Source organism: Mesoplodon bidens (genome assembly GCF_964165515.1).
Source record: "Mesoplodon bidens genome assembly, chromosome: 13".
Taxonomy (NCBI): Eukaryota; Metazoa; Chordata; class Mammalia; order Artiodactyla; family Ziphiidae; genus Mesoplodon; species Mesoplodon bidens.
In genome coordinates, this window is record NC_138169.1 from 47262058 (window position 1) to 47282266 (window position 20209).

Below are 20209 nucleotides of genomic sequence, written 5' to 3' on the forward strand. Positions count from 1 at the left end.
CATACACGCAGAGAGAACCCATGCGAAGATGAAGGCAGAGATAGGATGATGATTCTACACAGCAAAGAATACCAAATATTGCCAGCAAACTATCCCAAGGGAGGGGAGAGGCACGGAACAGATTCTCACAGCTCTCAGAAGGAACCAACTCTGCCAAAACCTTGATCTTGGATTTCTGGCCTCCAAAACAATATGAAAATTAATTTCTATTGTGTGATTCAGCCAATTTGTGGTTCTTTATTACAGCAGCCCTAGGAAACTAAACTAAAGGGGTGGCACAAGGGAATTTTGGGTGGGGGTGATGAACTGTTCTGTCTCTGAATCATGATGGTAGTCACATGATTACATGTGTTTGTCAAAACTCAGAAGTGTATACCGAAAGGAATGAATTTACAGTAAATAAAGTGAACAAAAAATTTAAAGGTAGTAGCTTGAAAAATGTAATCAAAAGATTTCATTGCTTGGTCTAGTAAATTCACATAGCAAAACACTTTCCTGTAACTTTCAAATATGAAATTCTGATTCTTCAAAAATGTACTATTCATATAGTTGTTGTCTGAAGGGTGCCACACTTAAGTTAAAAATTAATACTTTTTTTTTTTCTTTGGTCCCGCCATGCAGCATGCAGGATCTTAGTTCCCCGACCAGGGTTTGAAACCGTGCTCCCTGCAGTGGAAGCATGGAACCCTAACCACTGGACTCCAGGGAATTCCTCCCCACCTCAAATTCATATCTTTAAATTAACATTAGCTATTACTGCAGCCAATGCCCAGGATCGTCTTTCTAGCACCTAGAACAGTGCCAAGGCAAAACCCTATCAATAACTGTTGAATGAATGACCCATCAGAACTTCTATACTTGAAATCACTTTTAGTGAAAATGTTAGCAAAAAGGCACAATACAGAAGCAAACCCAATGTTTCCACTTCCCTAAAACCCTTAAACTTTTTGTCATGAATAAAAGACTCAGTTATTCTTGCTGTTTTCTTCCATTCTTTTAACAGGAAAATGAATTCATATGAATGCAAGTATGTAAATTCAGTTTTAAAAGCTCATTTTTATCAAACTAAATGCCAGGATTATGAATATTTCTCATTTATAAAGCATTACACATATGTTATATTAAAGTCATTTAAGTCATTGGCATTGGCACTGCGAATCACAAGATTCATTGCACTTGTAATAGACAAAAGGTAATTTAATCAATTCTTATATTCAACTCAACAAGAATTTCTGGCATGTGTCCCGCACCGTTCTAAGTATTAAGGGATGATATGAAGGGAGCAAATCTCATAGTTGATGTGCATGAGGCCTAAGCCTGCAATCAAAATAAAGCCTATAATCTTGAACAAAATTGGAAACTTAAAATAGTGTGGTGGTTGCTATAGATAGAATTATGGGTTTATGGTTCATACAGCCATTTGAAATGGCATCTATTAGAGGAGCTTACAAAGAGCATTTTTTTTTTTTTAAGTTTATTTATTTATTTTTTTAATTAGTTTCTGCTTTATAACAAAGTGAATCAGTCATACATATACATCTGTTCCCACATCCCTTCCCTCATGCATCTCCCTCCCTCCCACCCTCCCCATCCCACCCCTCCAGGCGGTCACAAAGCACCGAGCTGATCTCCCTGTGCTCTGCGGCTGCTTCCCACTATCTATCTACCTTACGTTTGGTAGTGTATACACGTCCATGCCTCTCTTTCGCCTTGTCACAGCCCACCCTTCCCCCTCCCCATATCCTCAAGTCCATTCTCAAGTAGGTCTGCGTCTTCATTCCCGTTTTGCCCCTAGGTTCTTCATGACATTTTTTTTTTAAATTCCGTATATATGTGTTAGCATACGGTATTTGTCTTTCTCACAAAGAGCATTCTTAAATGGGATTTAAGTAAATCATGTTTAAAAATAACAGATTATTGAGTGTTCACTACCAGTCAGTCACTGAACTAAGAAATTCATGGAATTTAGTCATCTGATCACCACAATGACCTCGTCATATGGGAACTATTGTTGTCACACTATATGGAGGAGAAAACTAAGGTAGTTAAGTTACCTTTACTTTCCCAAGGTCTCGCATTTGGTAAGGAGCAAAGCTGTGGATTCAAATCCATGTAGGCTTAGGAGCCATTGGTACTAGATCTTCCAAGGCAGTCTTGTCTGCAGAGATTATGGTCCATTATCCACAAGTAAATTCATATGCCCCGAACCATAGCCCCTTACTTTTTTGCTCAGAAAATATTACAACCTCCCTTTAAATATCTAAAATGCTTAAGTATTACACTTGACGTCTCTATCTTGGTATTGATTTTGAAAGCAATGTTTTAGTTTATAATATTGTAACTTCTGTTACAAAATTTGAAAGATTATGCAAGCCAACTTCTTCTTAACAGCCCCAGATTGTGACTTTTGGGTAACTGTGGGATACTTTAAAAAACTGCCCAAATGACTGAATTAAGCTGGTAAGTTTTCCTGTTCTCCACAATGCGTGGGCGTTCTTCTGGTTTGAGTCATCTTGCCCTATAACGTCATATCCTGCTGGGAGGAATTCTCCAGGTACATTGGCAGCTCACCAACACATGATTTAGCCAGCATGCACTGGACACCAACCACCTTCTAGGAACTTTAAAACCCCTTATCTCACCATATACCGTACAAGAATCCTGTGATATAAGGAAAGAAAAAGGTTAAGAGGTGTGTCCATAGCCACCAAGCAGGGATGGAAGAATTCTTACCCACATATTTTATCAGAATTTTCATTGATTTAACAATGTTCCATTTTAACCTCCATTTTACATTGCACTATGACAAATTAAATGACTTTCTGATCAATAAAACTTCACAATGTCTGAAAAGATTAAGTTTCAGGAAAATCCATCTATCTTGATTCTCTGGATGAAGACTACTGAAAAGTCAGCAACAGTTTTGTTTTTTATTAAATAAATTTATTTATTTATTTTATGTACTTTTGGCTGCATTGGATCTTCGTTGCTGCATGCAGGCTTTTCTCTAGTTGTGGCGAGCGGGGGCTACTCTTTGTTGTGGTGCGCGGGCTTATTGCTGTGGCTTTTTTTTTTCAATACATTTATTTATTTTATTTATTTATTTTTGGCTGCGTTGGGTCTTCGTTGCTGGGCGCGGGCTTTTTCCAGTTGCGGCGAACAGGGGCTACTCTCCGTTGCGGTGCACGGGCTACTCATTGCGGTGGCTTCTCTTGTTGCGGAGCACGGGCTCTAGGCACGTGGGCTTCAGTAGCTGTGGCTCACGGGCGCTAGAGCACAGGCTCAGTAGTTGTGGCGCACGGGCTTAGTTGCCCGGTGGCATGTGGGATCTTCCCGGACTAGGGCTCGAACCCGTGTCCCCTGCATTAGCAGGCGGATTCTTAAACACTGCGCCACCAAGGAAGCCCTGTGGCTTCTTTTGTTGCAGAGCATGGGCTCTAGGCGCACGGGCTTCAGTAGTTGTGGCACGCAGGCTTAGTTACTCCGCGGCATGTGGGATCTTCCTGGACCACGTCTCGAACCTGTTTCCTGAATTGGCAGGTGGATTCTTTTTTTTTTTCTTTGACATCTTTATTGGAGTATAATTGTTTTACAATGGCGTGTTAGTTTCTGCTGTATAACAAAGTGAATCAGCTATACGTATACATATATTGCCATATCTCCTCCCTCTTGCGTCTCCCTCCCACCCTCCCTATCCCATCCCTCTAGGTGGTCACGCAGCACCAAGCTGATCTCCCTGTGCCATGCAGCTGCTTCCCACTAGCTAGCTATTTTACATTTGGTAGGGTATATATGTCCATGCCACTCTCTCACTTCGTCCCAGCTTACCCTTCCCCCTCCCCGTGTCAAGTCCATTCTCTACATCTGGCAGGCAGATTCTTAACCACTGCGCCTCCAGGGAAGCCCAGCAGCAAGTTTTAATTATGAGGTATTTCTTGAGTTAATATCGTAACTTTAGGTTGGTAGATTACCATTAACTTGCCTGATTCTAATTCTCTGTAGCAGAAGAAAAAAATGTTTAATGTGAAACCCAACCCCACTAAGTGTTACCTCATAAAATGCTAATTGCAATATTTTACAGGTAAATAGTAAGGATGGCACTGATGCAAAAATTGCACTTCTGGTGCCCTCTAGTGGATACAGTTGGCTTCAAGACTCACTTGCTAGGTTTTAACAAGAAACCTGCCTTAGAAAGGAATGAGGCATCTCTTCTCCCTACAATCGGTCCTCTCTCCTTTCTCCTCTATTGTCTAGTCTTATCCAGGTTTCCAAGATATGCTGACAATGTCATTCAGTGCTAAAGCTAATATAACTTTATTTACAGAAATAGGTGTTTACAAAAATAGCCACACCCACATATTGTGTTTGGCGGCTTTTGTGCTACAGCTGGAAGCGTTAAGTAGCTTCAACAGAGACTGTATGACCCGTAAGGCCTAAACTACTATCTGCCACTTTGCAGAAAAAGTTTACCAAGCATGTCACTAGTGATGAAAGCATGTCACCAGTTATGAAAAATGCTTTGTCTGGGAAGAGCTGGCTGGTCCCTATCAATATGGTGGGGAAACCCCCCATGAATGCACATGAGCAATAAAGAAACCTCTTTAATTTCATTTAATTCCATATTTCCCTAATTTGTTTAGTCAGGGAACTTCTTTTTCACCTAATACCTATTAACATCCTATTCAGTGAAATAGGGAAATACTGTTTTATAATATTGTGCTTAAATTTAAGATTCAAGTCATTATTACTACACTTCTTCTTGATATGAGAGGAAATTCTGTCTTGGAACATTGTGCCTTAGGAATCAAATGTTATACTGAGTATAATTTACTTTAAAATATTTCACCAAAAACAGTGTGATATATATGTAAGGTAAGTTAGTTTTAACCACCTAGGAGTAGTTAAAAAACATTTCCAGTACCTAACCCAAGAGTGGTTATTTAGCCTTTGAAAAACTCTGGTCAGTCCATAGTCCAGAAGTGGCTACAAAAAGCCTTTCAAATATGATCTCAGCAAATATCAGCACTAACAAGTTTGCAAATCAACATAAAGGACATATAAGTGGTGTTCAAGATACGTGTACTGGCTAAAACTATTGTACAAGCTCCTTCACACTTGAATGAAAAGGGTTTAGGAATCTAGTTAGGCCAGTAGCCTATACTCATTGCAGTGGCATTCTTAGCCCAGGGCTAAAATTCAGTCCTGGTTCCAGGCACTAGGTAACCAGAGGATTCTGCCACCAGATTCTAATCTGAAGGTTAGCTGAATCTTGCCACTCATCATCACATCTGAATTGAGTGAACATTTCTGCCAAAAAAACAGGGAATTAGGACTCCCCCAAGCATCTAAGGATAAGCCATACGACTTTCGTGAATATGCAGTATTTGTATGTGTAGCAGAATTCATTGTAACATACCAGTGAGCAGAGAGCCTGAGAGGAGAGCTGAGGCCAGTATGAACTCACACTCCAGCGTGTCTGGAACACACCGTAATTGTTAAAGTGCCCCCTTTCACTCTCAAAATGCCTCATTTTGGGTGAAAACTTCAGCAATTATCCTAACTACAGCTCTCATCTACCTGTACCTAGTAGAGACTACAAATATCTGTCCAAAAGAGCCTAACCATTGTGAATGGCAAAACGGACAACACCAAAAGCTAGTAAGTGGTAGCAGTTATGATCAATGGCCAAGAACTAAAACTGACAGGCAAGCTGGGATTGAGTGTCAATCCCAGCCTTTAGTGTGTTTAACTAATTGAGCAAATGAGTTATTGCAAACCCAATTCTTATTTCAACTGTCCTTAAGCAGAAAATTAATCTTTGAGCAATTTGCCATATCTTAGGGGCATATATTCAAAACACTGGCCCAGCCAGCCACCCAGAACTTTTAAAGACTAGTAACATTTCCATGATATGCCTGAAAACTTGATAGAAATAAACTTTATAAAAGTCTGCTGCTGGGGCTTCCCTGGTGGCGCAGTGGTGGAGAGTCCGCCTGCCGATGCAGGGGACACGGGTTCGTGCCCCGGTCCGGGAAGATCCCACATGCCGCGGAGCGGCTGGGCCCGTGAGCTATGGCAGCTGAGCCTGCATGTCCGGAGCCTGTGCTCCGCAACGGGAGAGGCCACAACAGTGAAAGGCCCGTGTACCGCAAAAAAAAAAAAAAGTCTGCTGCTGGACACAGTGCTTCTCAGGCTCCCCGGGGCAACGTTTCCCAAAGTGTGGTGTCCAGGTCTCCTCTTCAGAGTCAGGGCTTGTTAAAAACCCCACGATTTAAAAACAACAAATGAAACAAAACCCAACAACAAAAATAAGATTCCACACTCAAACCAGACCAACAAAACTAATCAAGGCAGGTAGACCAAATTGCTGGGGAGGTAGCCTCTGGAATTGCATTTCTGGTAGCTACCCCAATGATCATGCCCATACATTTCGAGAACCACTGCTTTATGGGGTCCTAATGGCTGGAAGATTCAGCAAGACACCTTACCTCTCGGCTAAGAGCAATGTGGACGTCAGGACACTAACTTTTTCATGGTCTATGCTCATACACTGAGGTGTGCTGATAAATGTTTATCAAATCCTCTCCAGGAAAAAAAATTTTTTTTAACTGATATAAAGTCTTTGTAGCACACAATTTACAAACAAAAATAAAATATGCAATACTCTTTACTGCAAATTCCATACAGCCTACTGATTCTCACAAAGGACTTCTGTTGAGTTTTGCCGAGCTCTTGGATAACCAACCTGGTTCCGATTCACAAATGAAAATAATTCCAGTATGATGCTGGTTGATATTTTTGTTTATGCTAAGGAGGAAGAGGAAAGTGAGAAGGCACATCTGCTCCTGTTCACCAATGACATGAGCAACTTTGTTGACCTGGGTAACAGTTTTTCGACACCAGAGGAATAGCTTCTCAATTATTTGTGCTATTCATAATGTGACAGCTACAGGCAGGCAACACTTTAAAGTTTAACCTGCATTAACATTTTCTGCATGACTTTCTTAGTTTGAGACTAAACGGCAAAAATCAATACAGCAAGCCCGGATGTTCAGCATTTGACTTTCCAGAGGCCAAAGTTCCCACTCTGGCCAATTTCAAGCTCCCAGAGCCAGATAACATGGAGTTGGGAAGAGATGAGATTGAATGCAGAGTTGGGAGGAGATACACAGGGGCTCCCCATTAGGTAGTATTCACCCCTGCACCCCTCCACACACACAATAGACACAAACAACAGTATAAGTAACAGCAAAATATTTAGCAAGTGAGGAATTTTCAGTTTTACCTTCATTTTGAATACACCGTATTTATCTGTAAATTTATATAATCTGATTTTTCAGTAGTGTCTGTGTTGAACAGTCGGTTCACAGAAGTCTTGAACATTAATAACTGGCCCTCCTGCGTGTTGTGAACATGCTTCTGAGACAAGAGGGAAGGGGGCAGGGTACAATACACAGCCCTTGAGAAAAACTGGATAGACAAAAACCGGTTAGAACTGATTAGGCCCAAGATGGTGGAAGAGTCAACCTCCACTGTACCTTGAACCTCATTATGCGCTCACTGTAATACATTAGCATATGCTAAATGACACACCCACAGGCGCCAGGGCAGTTCCCAGGCTGACCATAAAAGGCCAAAAAGTGGGCAGTGGCCCTATTCCTGGAAATCCCCTTCCCCTCCCCAAAACAGTTGGAATAATCCTCCCGCTTGTTAGCCTATGAAATTACCCAGCCCATAAAAACTATCCACCCCATATTCTGGGGTCGCTCTTGCCTTCTGAGAGGGGCCGCATCCTGCCTGTGGAATGTGTATCTCTCAATAAGTTTACTTCTTACATATTACTCTGCTGCTTGCTGAATTCCTTCTGAGCTGAGACATAAAGAACCTGAGCTTCATTAAGTCCTCAGACAAGTTGTGTGGATTCAGTTGGAAGATGGTGGGTTCCAGTCCCATGTGAGGTGTACGGTGTCACCTCAGCAGTGACTACACCTCCCTCGCACTCTCAAATTTGCTCTTTGCTGAACATTTTTTGCAAACCATGGCCCTAAACTTCCAGGGAAGAAATACGTGCCCTCAAATGTGACCTTCCTCTCCACCTTGCCCTACACGCAGGGAAACGCAGGGCGGAAGGCGTGGAGCAGCAGAAGAGATGCCCACGTGCGACATGGCAGGCGCAGACCAGCAACCCCTGCTCTCAACAAGAGTTGCTCTGCGCCCAGGCTTTGAATCGTCAGTCTTTTTGAACCTGGAAAATGGGGTTTATTGATCTCGCCTCACTTTCGTGCAGTTCCTCTGGAGGGCTGCTGGGATGCAGACTGGAACAGACCTTGGAGTGGCACAGGGGTCAGGCTCCTGCAGCTACCCTCTCGCCCACAGCCCTTCTCCTTCAAGGACAGGAGCCTCCCTTCCAAGCACTCTCCTCCCCTTCCTCTGCGCTTTGCATTAAAATTCCTTATCGTTCCCTCTTGCGGCCAAATGCCTCTTCTCTAGTGCAAAAAGTTATTTTTAGAGCAGACTTTCTAAGCAACAGATTACTAATAGTCTTCAAAAGATTTCACGTTGTTTTATATACTACGTCCTGGTGGAATGTTAACTCAACTAAGACATACCATTCGTTCACATGTGAAAAAGAACACTCGTTTTTGCCTTTTCACAAACATCCCGTTACCAGACGCATCCTTTCCTGCCATCAAGTACAGCATAACTACTCAAGTAGGTGAGAAACTGAAAACTGTTCCAAGTTTTAGGAAAGCTGACATCTATCACAGCTTAAAAATCAAAACAAAAACACAGGGAGTGGGACTTCCCTGGTGGCGCAGCAGTTAAGAAGCTGCTGCCTACGCAGGGGACACGGGTTTGAGCCCTGGTCCGGGAAGATCCCACATGCTGCGGAGCAACTAAGCCCGTGCGCCACGACTACTGAGCCTGTGCTCTAGAGCCCGTGACCCACAACTACTGAGCCTGTGCTCTAGAGCCCGTGCTCCCCAACAAGAGAAGCCACCGCAATGAGAAGCCCGTGCACCGCAACAAAGAGTAGGCCCCGCTTGCCGCAACTAGAGAAAGCCTGCGCCCAGCAACAAAGACCCAACGCAGCCAAAAATAAATTAGAAAAAAAAACACATGGTGTGGGGACAGATGACACATGACATGCAAACTTTTCTCCCGAGGTGAAAAACTACAGCCCAATAATCCTGAGGAACAATGGAATACTACCAAATAGGGTTGACCCTAAGCAAGATTATGAAACGGGCTGTTTTCCTTCAGCATCCTATCCCTTCCTCCTTCCCCTCTCCCCATTTCCTGCTCCTCCCACCAGCTCCCCTCACCTCCCTTCTAGACACTGTTGTGTGTCCCATTCCAAGTCTTGCCTCACTCATACGCTGCCTGACAAATCTTAACATTTTAAAGGTCAGTGAGGGCGAGTTATTAGGGTACCTACAGGCAGTTGCATTTTAACGGAGTCTTCTGGAACTCAGGCCTAAGGGTATGAAGCTTTAATGGAACAATTTCACTTGATTCGGGGTGCACGAGCCTCAAAATACTCAACACTCTAAGTAGCCGACTTATAAGGTAATTCCTATTAGGAGGCATTTCCTTAGCTGTGTGATAAATGGACCCTGTTCCTTTCTGCTCCTACAAGACCCCACTGCAAAGCCTTAAGTGCCTTGCCTGTCACCAGGGCTCTGATCTACCAGATGTCTTGTACTTTTACAGTCAGGATGACTTTGTTTAGAGTGATTTCAACTCACCCTTAAGCCCTGTTCTATTTCCTTTCCATAGGGTCTTTCCGGATTCCAGTCTTCCCCACCTGCATCCACTCTGTACAAAGGCTTGACATAGATGCTTGAGAGCCAGCTGGAATTTAAGGCTAAATTTTCCATGTGCAGATAATCTGAAGTTAGTATTTTTCCTAGTTATGCTAAACACACGAGCTAGGTGTGGTTTCACTTGCTCTTGTTGATTTGTATACTTATTTGGAGAATGAGTGGAAAGATTTAGATTTAGGCAGATTGTCCTAGAGTCACCTGAAGTAAACTCTCTGGTTTTGTCTGAAAATGTTTCACTTTCATTCTGAAAGGTATCCTTGCCATTTAGAATTTGGGCTTAGCAGTTAGTGGGGTATCTTCAAAGGGTTGAAAGGAACTATCTTCTGGCTTCCATTATTTTCGTTGAGAAGTCTGCCATCAGTTGAATTACTGCTACCACTCAAGTAAGTTTTGCCTTCTGTACTCAAGACTGTTTCTCCCTGTCTTTGATTTCTAGCAGTTCCGCTATGATGAATCTGTATATAGGTTCCTTTACATTTATGTTGTTTGGAATTTACTGAACTAATTGAATCTGTAACTTGTTGTCCATCTTGGAAAATTCTCAGATTCTATACTGCTTCTGCCCTATCCTCTCCCCTTTCTAGGACTCCAAATAAGTACGTAAGACTTTCTCACTGAATCCAGGTTTCTTACCTTTTTTTGGCCTATTTTCCATCCTTTTCTTCTCTTTGCTTCAGTTTCAGTTATTTCTCCTAACCTACACTTCTTGTCTCAAAATAAGTCAAAGATATGCTCTGCCTCTCAGCTGCTTCTTCCTAAGTGGGCAAAACTCCCAAGGCAAAGTAGGCCTGAGTATCATCTCTCTATAGACTTTCTTCTACTGGATTTTGGTCCTCTAATAACAGACTATATTGATAACACTTTGTTTTTAGTAAAACATTTTCTTCTATTTTGTTCTTTTTACTTTTCTCCAGCAGGAGGGCTAAATTACCTAGTCTGCCATAACCAGCATAAGAATCTGCAATGTGGTTATTTACAGTAGGGTCAATAAGCATAGATCTTCCTTTCTTCCAGGACATAAAAAGGTTATCCAAAATTGTAACTGGGTATCAGACATGAAACATTTAAAGACAAAATTCATTTGTTCATGTACACGGCCACCAAGGACTACAGGAACAAAGACTGTCCTTCAGTTTTAGACACAAAGATAATGCTTTCTCAGGAAATTGATCTGGCACCTGCTATAATATGGTTGGCATTCTTTCTTTTCTTTAAATATCCATCTACCCATCTATTTATTCGACTGCACTGGGTCCTAGTTGTGACGTGTGGGATCCTTAGCTGCAGTGTGTGGGATCCCCAGCTGCGGCATGCGGGACCTTCTAGTTGCGGCATGCGGGAACTTTAGTTGCGGCAGGTGAACTCCTAGTCGTCGCACGTGAGATTCAGTTCCTGACCTGGGATCGAACCCAGGCCCCCTGCGCTGGGAGCACGGAGGCCCAGCCACTGGACCACCAGGGAAGTCTCGGCTGACATTCATTTTCAATAATATGTTAAGTTTTTAAAAGGGATCTAATAAATCTATACAGTGAATAGCATGTCTTTATTCTATTTACAGTACATTTGTTATAAATATAATACATTTTTGAAAAGCTTATTTTTAATTAACTTGAGTAATTTATATTTTAAACAGATCATCTCAATTGTTAAAGTTACATAATAAAGAATATGATAATTTAAATGACAAAAATCTCATATTGTGAAATAGTGCACTGTATGCTGAGATGAATGGGGGGGGGGGAGTCAAACTCTTTCCAAAACTATAATCAAAGCATCAGAAAAAAAAGTTTTTCTTTTTACAAAGTTATGTATAAGCCATAGGAACAACCAGATACTGAAGTATGAAGACCCTATAACCAACGTTCAAAACTGATTTTAGAGAACTGTGTGAAGCAAGACAGGAAAATCTGTATTTAACACTCTATAGAACTTCACAGTAAAGCTGGAATTTATAGACTAATGGCTTAACAGGAATATTGCCAACAAGGCCTTTTCTTCCTCAAAATCATCTCCTAATGTTCATATACCATTGATAAGTTGTAACAGCAGACTTAGACACTGGTTTTAAGTGGGGCTTAATAAGGTGCATGGATATGCTGAAATTCTGTATTATGAGCATGTAAATTATTACCAGGGATTAAAGAAATACAAAAAAAGAATTTAAGTACTCTCAGTCCAACGTGCTTTGCATCATCAACAAATTGACAAATCAAAAGTATTTTACAGTGATCTAACACCAACCTCCCGAACAAGTTAGGTATTTCAAATACTGCTGTAAAAACCACTCAGTAAAATAAAACTGATTCCTGTGGATTTCAGTACAAATTTGTAAGTTGTCACACATTATTGATGATGATCAGGGCAGGCATGGAGCTCTGCTGACTTGTTTCAAACACTGTAACTTGGTCCGATAACTTGGCAAATACCCTAGGAGTTCCAAGGTTATAAACACCTGTATGGACAAAGCATGCTTTCAGCTGCAAACTGTGAAGCTCCTGGCTTTTAAGATGAAGTTTATATTGTGTTTGTCCAAGCCATGTAAATGATCCATGGATTTCCAATGCTTCTGGGCTAAGGGAGGAGGCAAGAAGTAAGTTGGAGAATGTTTTTCTTCATAAATTTTTTCCCAAAGTCCCAATAACACATCCCTTTCATCTAGCAATTCTATTTCTAGAAATTATTTTATGACACCAACTGTATTAATAACAATAACGGCAATAGCTAATATTACAATTTCTATAATAGCTAAAATTTATTAACACTTACTATGTTCCAAGCACAATGCTAAGAATGAATTATCTCACTTAACACTCGCAACAGCAGCTAGTAAATAATGGAACCTGATTTCAAACCTGAGCTTTTAACCACTTGGTTATCCATACATAAAAATAAACGTGCATATAAGAATGCTTATAATATTGAAATTGTTTATAATACTGAAAAATGGAAAGCAACCAAGGGTCTACCAATAAGGCATTAGCAAATTAATTTATGATACACATAATCATACACAAAATGTTTGGATTTCACAGAGCTAACCCAGATCCTGTTTGGAGTGTTATACAATAATAATCAGTATACGCTTCATGCTGCTTTTCTAAAAACCCCCAAATTTCTGAATTCTGAAAAGCATCTAGCTCTTGGAGTGCCAGTATGGACCAGCATTTTTGTTGTTGTTGCTGTTAAGCATTATTTTATAAATCAGAAAACAAGACAAAAAAAAACTTCTATCCTGAACTTACTGATTTTCAATTTTAGAGTTCTTTATCACCAACAAACTTTTATAAAAATTGTTGTCTCTGGTCAAAATAATTTGCTGCTTTTGGAAATTGCTTTCCATTTGCCACTATTGAAATTCTAAGACAATCTTCATTAAGTCTTCTCTAACACTTCTTAATACCAAACAAAAAAATAAAGGCATGCCTGAGTAAACTTTCTCTATCTATGTTAGGTAATTATTTGCATAATTTCAAAATATTAAATTGCTTTCAAATCAATCTTTAACTGCAAAATAAACTTGCCCTTTATAAATCTTTACCTTGTTGTTTTATGCCTAAGATCAACTATTACATCGACGTCGGCCTTTGAACAATTGGAAAGTAAAAGGGTCACTGGTACTAAACAAAGGCTGTGGAAAAAAAATAAATAAAAAAGGTTAGCGGAATATTAAAAAACAACAACAACAACAAAAACACACTTTCTTGAAAATAAAACTTAAGAGTACCTAATAGCATAAGCTCCTCAAAAACAATCAGATTCAAGTAAGGAAAAAAACTGAATTCTAAAATCACTCAAGCCAAATTATTTGCATAAGCAAGAAGTAAAACATATTAATACAATGCCTGAATACTAAATACCAGAATATATACATCCACAGAACCATTTTATTTATATTTATTAAAGCTAATCTTAAAAAATAACCAAAATGTATCTAGGTGGTTATTTCCCAAAATGCAAAACAGAAAAATCGCAACTAAGAAAGATCAATGGAGAAAAAAAAATCATGAAAATGCCAACAACTAATCCTTTTCTCTATGCTTCGTGAAAATTACTTAATTTTGAGAACTGACATTTGCTCTTCTATCAAATTTGCATAAAAGCCATCACGTTCGGGAGAATATGAGAATTATTTCTGTACAGCAAGCTATGAGGAGAGCCCTTTCAAGTAGACACATTTGCTCAGTTAACCTAATTTCTGATCTCACTTTATAATTAGTAAATCACTAAAGCATAGGAGAAAGGACATGCAGTGATAGAAGAGGACCTAATGAACAGACTGGTGCAGATTTAAAATCAAGAACATGGGCTTCCCTGGTAGCGCAGTGGTTGAGAATCTGCCTGCCAATGCAGGGGACATGGGTTCGAGCCCTGGTCTGGGAAGATCCCACATGCCGTGGAGCAACTGGGCCCGTGAGCCACAACTACTGAGTCTGCGCGTCTGGTGCCTGTGCTCCGCAACAAGAGAGGCCGCAATAGTGAGAGGCCCGCGCACTGCGATGAAGAGTGGTCCCCGCTTGCCGCAACTATAGAAAGCCCTCGTACAGAAACGAAGACCCAACACAGCCAAAAAGAAAGAAATAAAAAAATAAAAATAAAATCAAGAACATAATAAATTAACATATCTATGCACAAATGGTTACATACGATTATTGAAAATAGTTTACTCTATTAACACAAAGAACAAAGGGACAGTAAAAAAGAAAAAAGTAATCCTATAAGCTCCCACAAAATTAACTTTAAAATTCTGCTCAGATAATATATTTTATGCTTTCAGAAATTTTATATCCTCTTATTAAGAAATACTTTCTGAACCATACTGCAAATAACAGATTTCCCTAAACAAAAACTAAGATAATTTCAAAGACTTATTCTTAGATTGTACCGGTGCTATGCCCTTACCTCCTCCACAAACTTCTAACAAGGAAGAGGACAGCAAAGACTACCGAATAGGTTTCCAGTCTAGAGCACCTCATTAAGTTAAATTCCAATCGCATACTTTGTAACCCAAAGCAAAACCTCAGAAACTTTGCTACTCTGTTACCATTTGGGCCTCAAATTCTCCATGCTTTATCTAAATGCTTCTAGTAAAAGAAGAAATCAGAACATCTGGATGTTTCTTAGCCCCCAAATCATTACCTTCATTCCTCTTCTTCCTCCATTCACTGCTTCAGTGAATAGCGCCCCCATCTCCCCAGCAAACCTTAGGCATCAAACTAAGTGTTAGTAAGTGGGAATGGGGGCTACTGCCTCACTAGCCCCCATTCCCCATTTTCTACTATTCTTCACAAATTCCTGTCAATTTATTTGATTCATATCTTTGTTATCTCTGGTCACCTGCTGTTTCTCATATTCTCATTCCTCTGCTGCCCTGTGTCCCACTGCCATGATCAAACCTCTTCCGTGTCCCATCCCTCCCACATTTCTATATCACATTAACAACACTCCTCTAGAGCCTCAATCTCCTCTCTTTATATGTCTGCATCTTACTTTAACTGAAATTTGGCTGAGTACACGGCTTCCTCTGCAGGCCTCTCAATAACACATGCTGTTCTTCTTCCAACATCTTCCATATCTCTAGCCAGAATGTCTCATTAACATAGTTAATACCATTTCTTGAGTTCTTCCTCCTACCTCTCCTATAAAAACACCTCATTTTTTTGGTCATAAACTACTCCAAGGTTTTTATTCTTTTTTTCTGTCCCTTTACTGACAAACTAAAACCAGTGACAGTAACTCAGTACACCAGAGATTCTTTGGGGGAGGGGAACGGGATGAGTCTTTTGAAATATCTGCTTCACTCCCTTCCCCCCAGCCCAAATTCATCTACTACATCTGTCAAGCAGAGGCCTACCATCTAGACAGGAAACATTGCTCAAGATTTTTCTTCCATATCATCTTATTGGCTTCATTTATTAAAAGCTTCTGGATGAGTTTGCTTTCTTCTTTTCAATCCTGAATTTTGTCGTCTTTTTGGAGAACTTCACAGTCAAGGTAGACAACTCATTCAACTCCTTCTCAAACCCTTGATCTGTCACCTCCATAACCACCAATACTATTCAAAACTCAGCAATCTAACTTCCATGACCATACTGTGAATCTATTTCAGTCACCTAAAATAACTGCCTCTGAAATACTACTGAGATTCTCCACTCTCTGACCACTATCTCCAGCTCTCTCACTCAATTATACTTCTGATCTTTAGTTTCACAAGGATGACCAATCACTTGACCCTCTACTTCACTGATTCTCAATCCTGGTTACTGTGATAATGGTAATTATTGTTTAGCAGTTATTCATTCCCCTCACCTCCCACTGTGCAACAGTGGATCATCCTTGTTGATTGTGAAGGAGAGGCTATTTGGCAATGGAATATTAATGACTCTGAAGCAAACAGAAGCCTTAAATGTGCTACTGCAATGTGGCTCACTTTTGTACTCCAGAGATATGCCATGAGAAGAATATAACCCAGCTAGCAGCTGCCCATTTGGATTGACCCCAAATGTATGTGGCACAAACATGAACCCAACCAACCCACAGTCTGAAGCAGAGTTTCAGCCAAATTGTCATTGGCCCGCAGACCCATGAGCGTGGGAATAAATGTCTTGTAAACTACTGAATTCTGGAGTGGGTTCTTACGAGGCATTATTTAGCAACAGTAACTGATACAGATTCACTCTGGTATCATCTGAGGATTTATTTTAAATATATAGACACATAGGTCCTACTCCCAGAGATTGTGATTGAACTGGCCTAAGTATCAGGATTTTCAAAAATTCTTCAGGTGATTCTAATGTGCAGCCAAAGTTGGAAGAAACTGCCATATCTTATCCTTCTCAAATCTGCCTTGTTTTCACATACTTCCATGCACAGTTTTAATTCTATGATGCTTTATTTTAGCCCACTGCTCTCCTTTTAGTTTGATCAAACCTGTCCTGTTTCACATACTTCCCTGAACTGCCTAGAGTCTATGATGCTTTTTACCTTAATAGAAGCACATGGAGAAGTCCTACATATCCCAGCCTCTAAGGCATAGCCAGGGTTTCAACCACTAAGCAGCACCATGGCATCTAAGATATTCAGGAAGTACGTGAAGCAGGACAGGTTTGATAAACAGGGACAAAGTAGAACAGTGGGTTAAAATGAAACATTATGGAATCAAAACTGTCTATGGAAGAGTGGGAAGACAGGTTCACTAGGGATAAAACATGAAATTTTTTCTCAGCTTTGGCTGTACATTAGAATCACCTGGAGAACTTTAGGTAATCTAGATGTCCAGCCCCCAACCTTCAGCCAATCGAATCAGAATCTCTGGGAGGAGGACCAAAGCATGTGTATTTCTTAAACTTCCCCAGGTGACCCCAGTGTGCCTCTGTCAGTCAAAGGCATACAGAATGAGTACTGAGCAATTAAGACCTAGACAAAGATTTAAGACCAAAAGTATTTAAAAATAACTTAAATGGCTAAAATCTTTAAAAGTGTGACAACAGAAAGTGTTGGTGAAGGTTATGAGCAGAGGGAACTCCCACACACTACTAGTGCGATATACGAATTAGTAAAACTACTTTGAAAAAATTCCTAGATAAATGTGGAAAAAAAAGAGGGGAGCAAACACACATGCACCAGGAGATATATACAAGAATATTCTAGAGCAGAAAGTTGAAATATGAAAATAATCCAAAAGTCCATCAACAATAGAGTAGATAAACTAATTCTAATATGTTCAAACATTCATTTGGCAATGAAAATTCCACAGCTTCGTCAATGGCTGACGAATAACAATATTAAGTGAAAGAAACTGGATGTAACAAGAATATACTCTGTATAATCCCATTCATAAATAAAGTTCAAAAAAACCCACAGGACTTCCCTGGTGGTGCAGTTGTTGAGAATCTGCCTGCCAATGCAGGGGACACGGGTTCGAGCCCTGGTCCAGGAAGATCCCACACGCCACGGAGCAACTAAGCCCATGTGCCACAACTACCAAGCCTGCACTCTAGAGCCCGTGACCCACAACTACTGAAGCCCACGGGCCTAGAGCCCGTGCTCCACAACAAGAGAAGCCACCACAATGAGAAGCCCGCGCACCGCAACAGAGAGTAGCCCTCGCTCGTTGCAACTAGAGAAAGCCTGCGCAGAGCAACGAAGACTCAACGCAGCCAATAAATAAATAAATAAATTATATATATTTTAAAAAACCATGATAATCAAAATACAGATATGTAACACTCGGTTGGAAAATTATAAAGAGGAGCAAAGAAATGACTGCTAATACTGGGGATGGAAGGGGGAGTGACTGGAAGGGAGTACACAGGGGGCTTCTGAGATTGCTAGCAATATTCTAATTTCTTCCCTAGACGTGATTATTTGGGTATTAGTTTTGTGAAAAATAATCACTATGGCCACACGTTTTCATTTTTGAGCACTTTTCTTTGTGTTATATCTCACGATAAAAGGGTTTTAAAATGGTTAGCACCATTTAAGCTACTTTTTAAATATTTCCGATGCTAAGTCAACATCTTAATTTTGCCCAGCACTCCTTCTGTGTGCCCTTGGCCAGCTCCTCATTCCTCTCATTAGCTGTCCTCAAATTTCACTTTTAAAAATTCTCTACCCTTTATTCTCTTATTTCCTAGATTACTTTGAGTACTTAACTGTGCTTCTATAAACTCCCAAAAAATGGAGGCATTCCAATAATGTGTAAACTTGTTAAAATTTCTCCCTACTTTCATCTTTCCCCGTTTCCATAGTAAGGAGGTCCGTTCTTCAGTCCAAAGCTAATCCTGCCACTCTTTGGTGTATCTTTCCATCTATTAAGGATTCTGTTGCCTTTCCTGTATCCCATCATTTCCTTCAAGACCATAAATACATCCATATCTTACCTAGTAAAACAATAATATTGCATGGCTATTCCCTGATCCCCGTTCATAGCCCAGCTTCTTGAAAGGGTGGTCTACACGAGTATCTTTACTTACTTCCCTCCCATTTCTCCTCAACCTACTGTATCATGCTTCCACCCCCACTATATAATAACATTCTTCTCAAAAGCATGAGCAATTTCTTTACTGTCAGAGTCAATGAACGACTTTTCTGCAGCATTTAAAACTGTTAACCACTCTCCCTCCTTGAAATGTTCTCACTCCACCGGTTGTGCTACTTTCCAACCAGTCTTCTTCGTGGACTTTTCCCTTAGCTCATCTCTCAAACACCACTGTTCTATAGGTCACCATTCTCTTTTGTTCTATCCCACCCAATCCCTACCTCTATCCAAGGTGACTTCACCAAAATTTATACCTTCAGTTATAATTCACAGACTGGCTCTAACAGACTTCTCTCCATCTTCTTTTATATCTGTAAACCAGCCACTTTTTGAAGTGTCATCTGACTTAGGACTTTTTATTTTAGAACCTTAAGTTTATATAATCAGGCTATTTACCAAAGTTATAAATACATCAGTCCCCCAAAAGTTTAATACTTAATAAATCTTAAGTAAATGATGCTGTCTAAATTTAAACTGTTTGATGAGTCTATACTATAGTCATGTCTTAGGTTTAATTTCTGTACTTAAAACAAAATGACGGTATTTTTTCCTTCTTTTTGACTTAATGATAAACCTGCTCATCAAAAGAAAACTTTTGACAACTAACTGGCTGAAGAAATATCCATCTTTTAATTACAGCAGCAACATATAGTAATCATAGTAAAGGGTAAATTACTTAAGGGCAATTTCTACAGACTCAATAGTATTCTAAATTGTTTCTTCAACATCTGGGTTAATGCTATTAATAAATGTGTGTATGTCTGTGTGTGCATGCACGCACAGGTGTGTATATTGTAGGAAAATGTTAACAAAAATACATCTCAAACCTTTTTTGATGAAAAGGATGACTAAATGATTCTGGATAGTGAAGACTTGTTTTAATGAGATTGGAAAGCTGCTCTACCGATGGTCTTGAGGAAACTGTAGTGTTTTCTGGCCTGAAAAATTTTAATAGTTCCATTTCTGGTGGCTCCTGAGAAAAGAAAAAATATATGACAATAAAAAGACTGCCTTGTTAAAATAAAGTATAGCACATACAAACTAAAGAAGTTAAAACCAGTAGAGATAAAGTAAAGCATGAATAATACTTTTTCTGCTGTAAAAACTAACAAACAGTTGAAATCATATGCAATACATACAACCTAGGATAAAAAAACTAGGTTCTATGATCATTTATTCATTCTCTATTTATTATGTGCTGGGGTTAGACTTGAAATCCAGCAACCTATTAGCTCTGTGATCCTGGATAAGTTATTTAATACTTTAAGACAATTTCCTCATATGTAAAAAAGGGGTTCACAATAGTAATAATTTCAAAAGTTGCTGTGGTTCTCATCTAATAAAA

General features: G+C 39.9%; 1 protein-coding gene across 3 annotated transcripts in view; it reads right to left on the bottom strand.

Moving 5' to 3' along the window:
• Positions 1–11365: 11365 nt before the first annotated feature.
• TRAPPC8 (trafficking protein particle complex subunit 8) overlaps positions 11366–20209 on the bottom strand; it is a 92874-nt gene continuing 84030 nt past the window's right edge. For all 3 annotated transcript variants that reach the window (XM_081252084.1, XM_081252085.1, XM_081252083.1), the window contains 3 exons: positions 19692–19837; positions 13366–13455; positions 11366–12398 (listed from right to left, as the gene is read on the bottom strand). In XM_081252084.1, the coding sequence (XP_081108210.1) occupies positions 12164–12398; positions 13366–13455; positions 19692–19837 (471 nt within the window). In that variant the 3' untranslated portion in view covers positions 11366–12163. The remainder of the gene's footprint in view (positions 12399–13365; positions 13456–19691; positions 19838–20209) is intronic.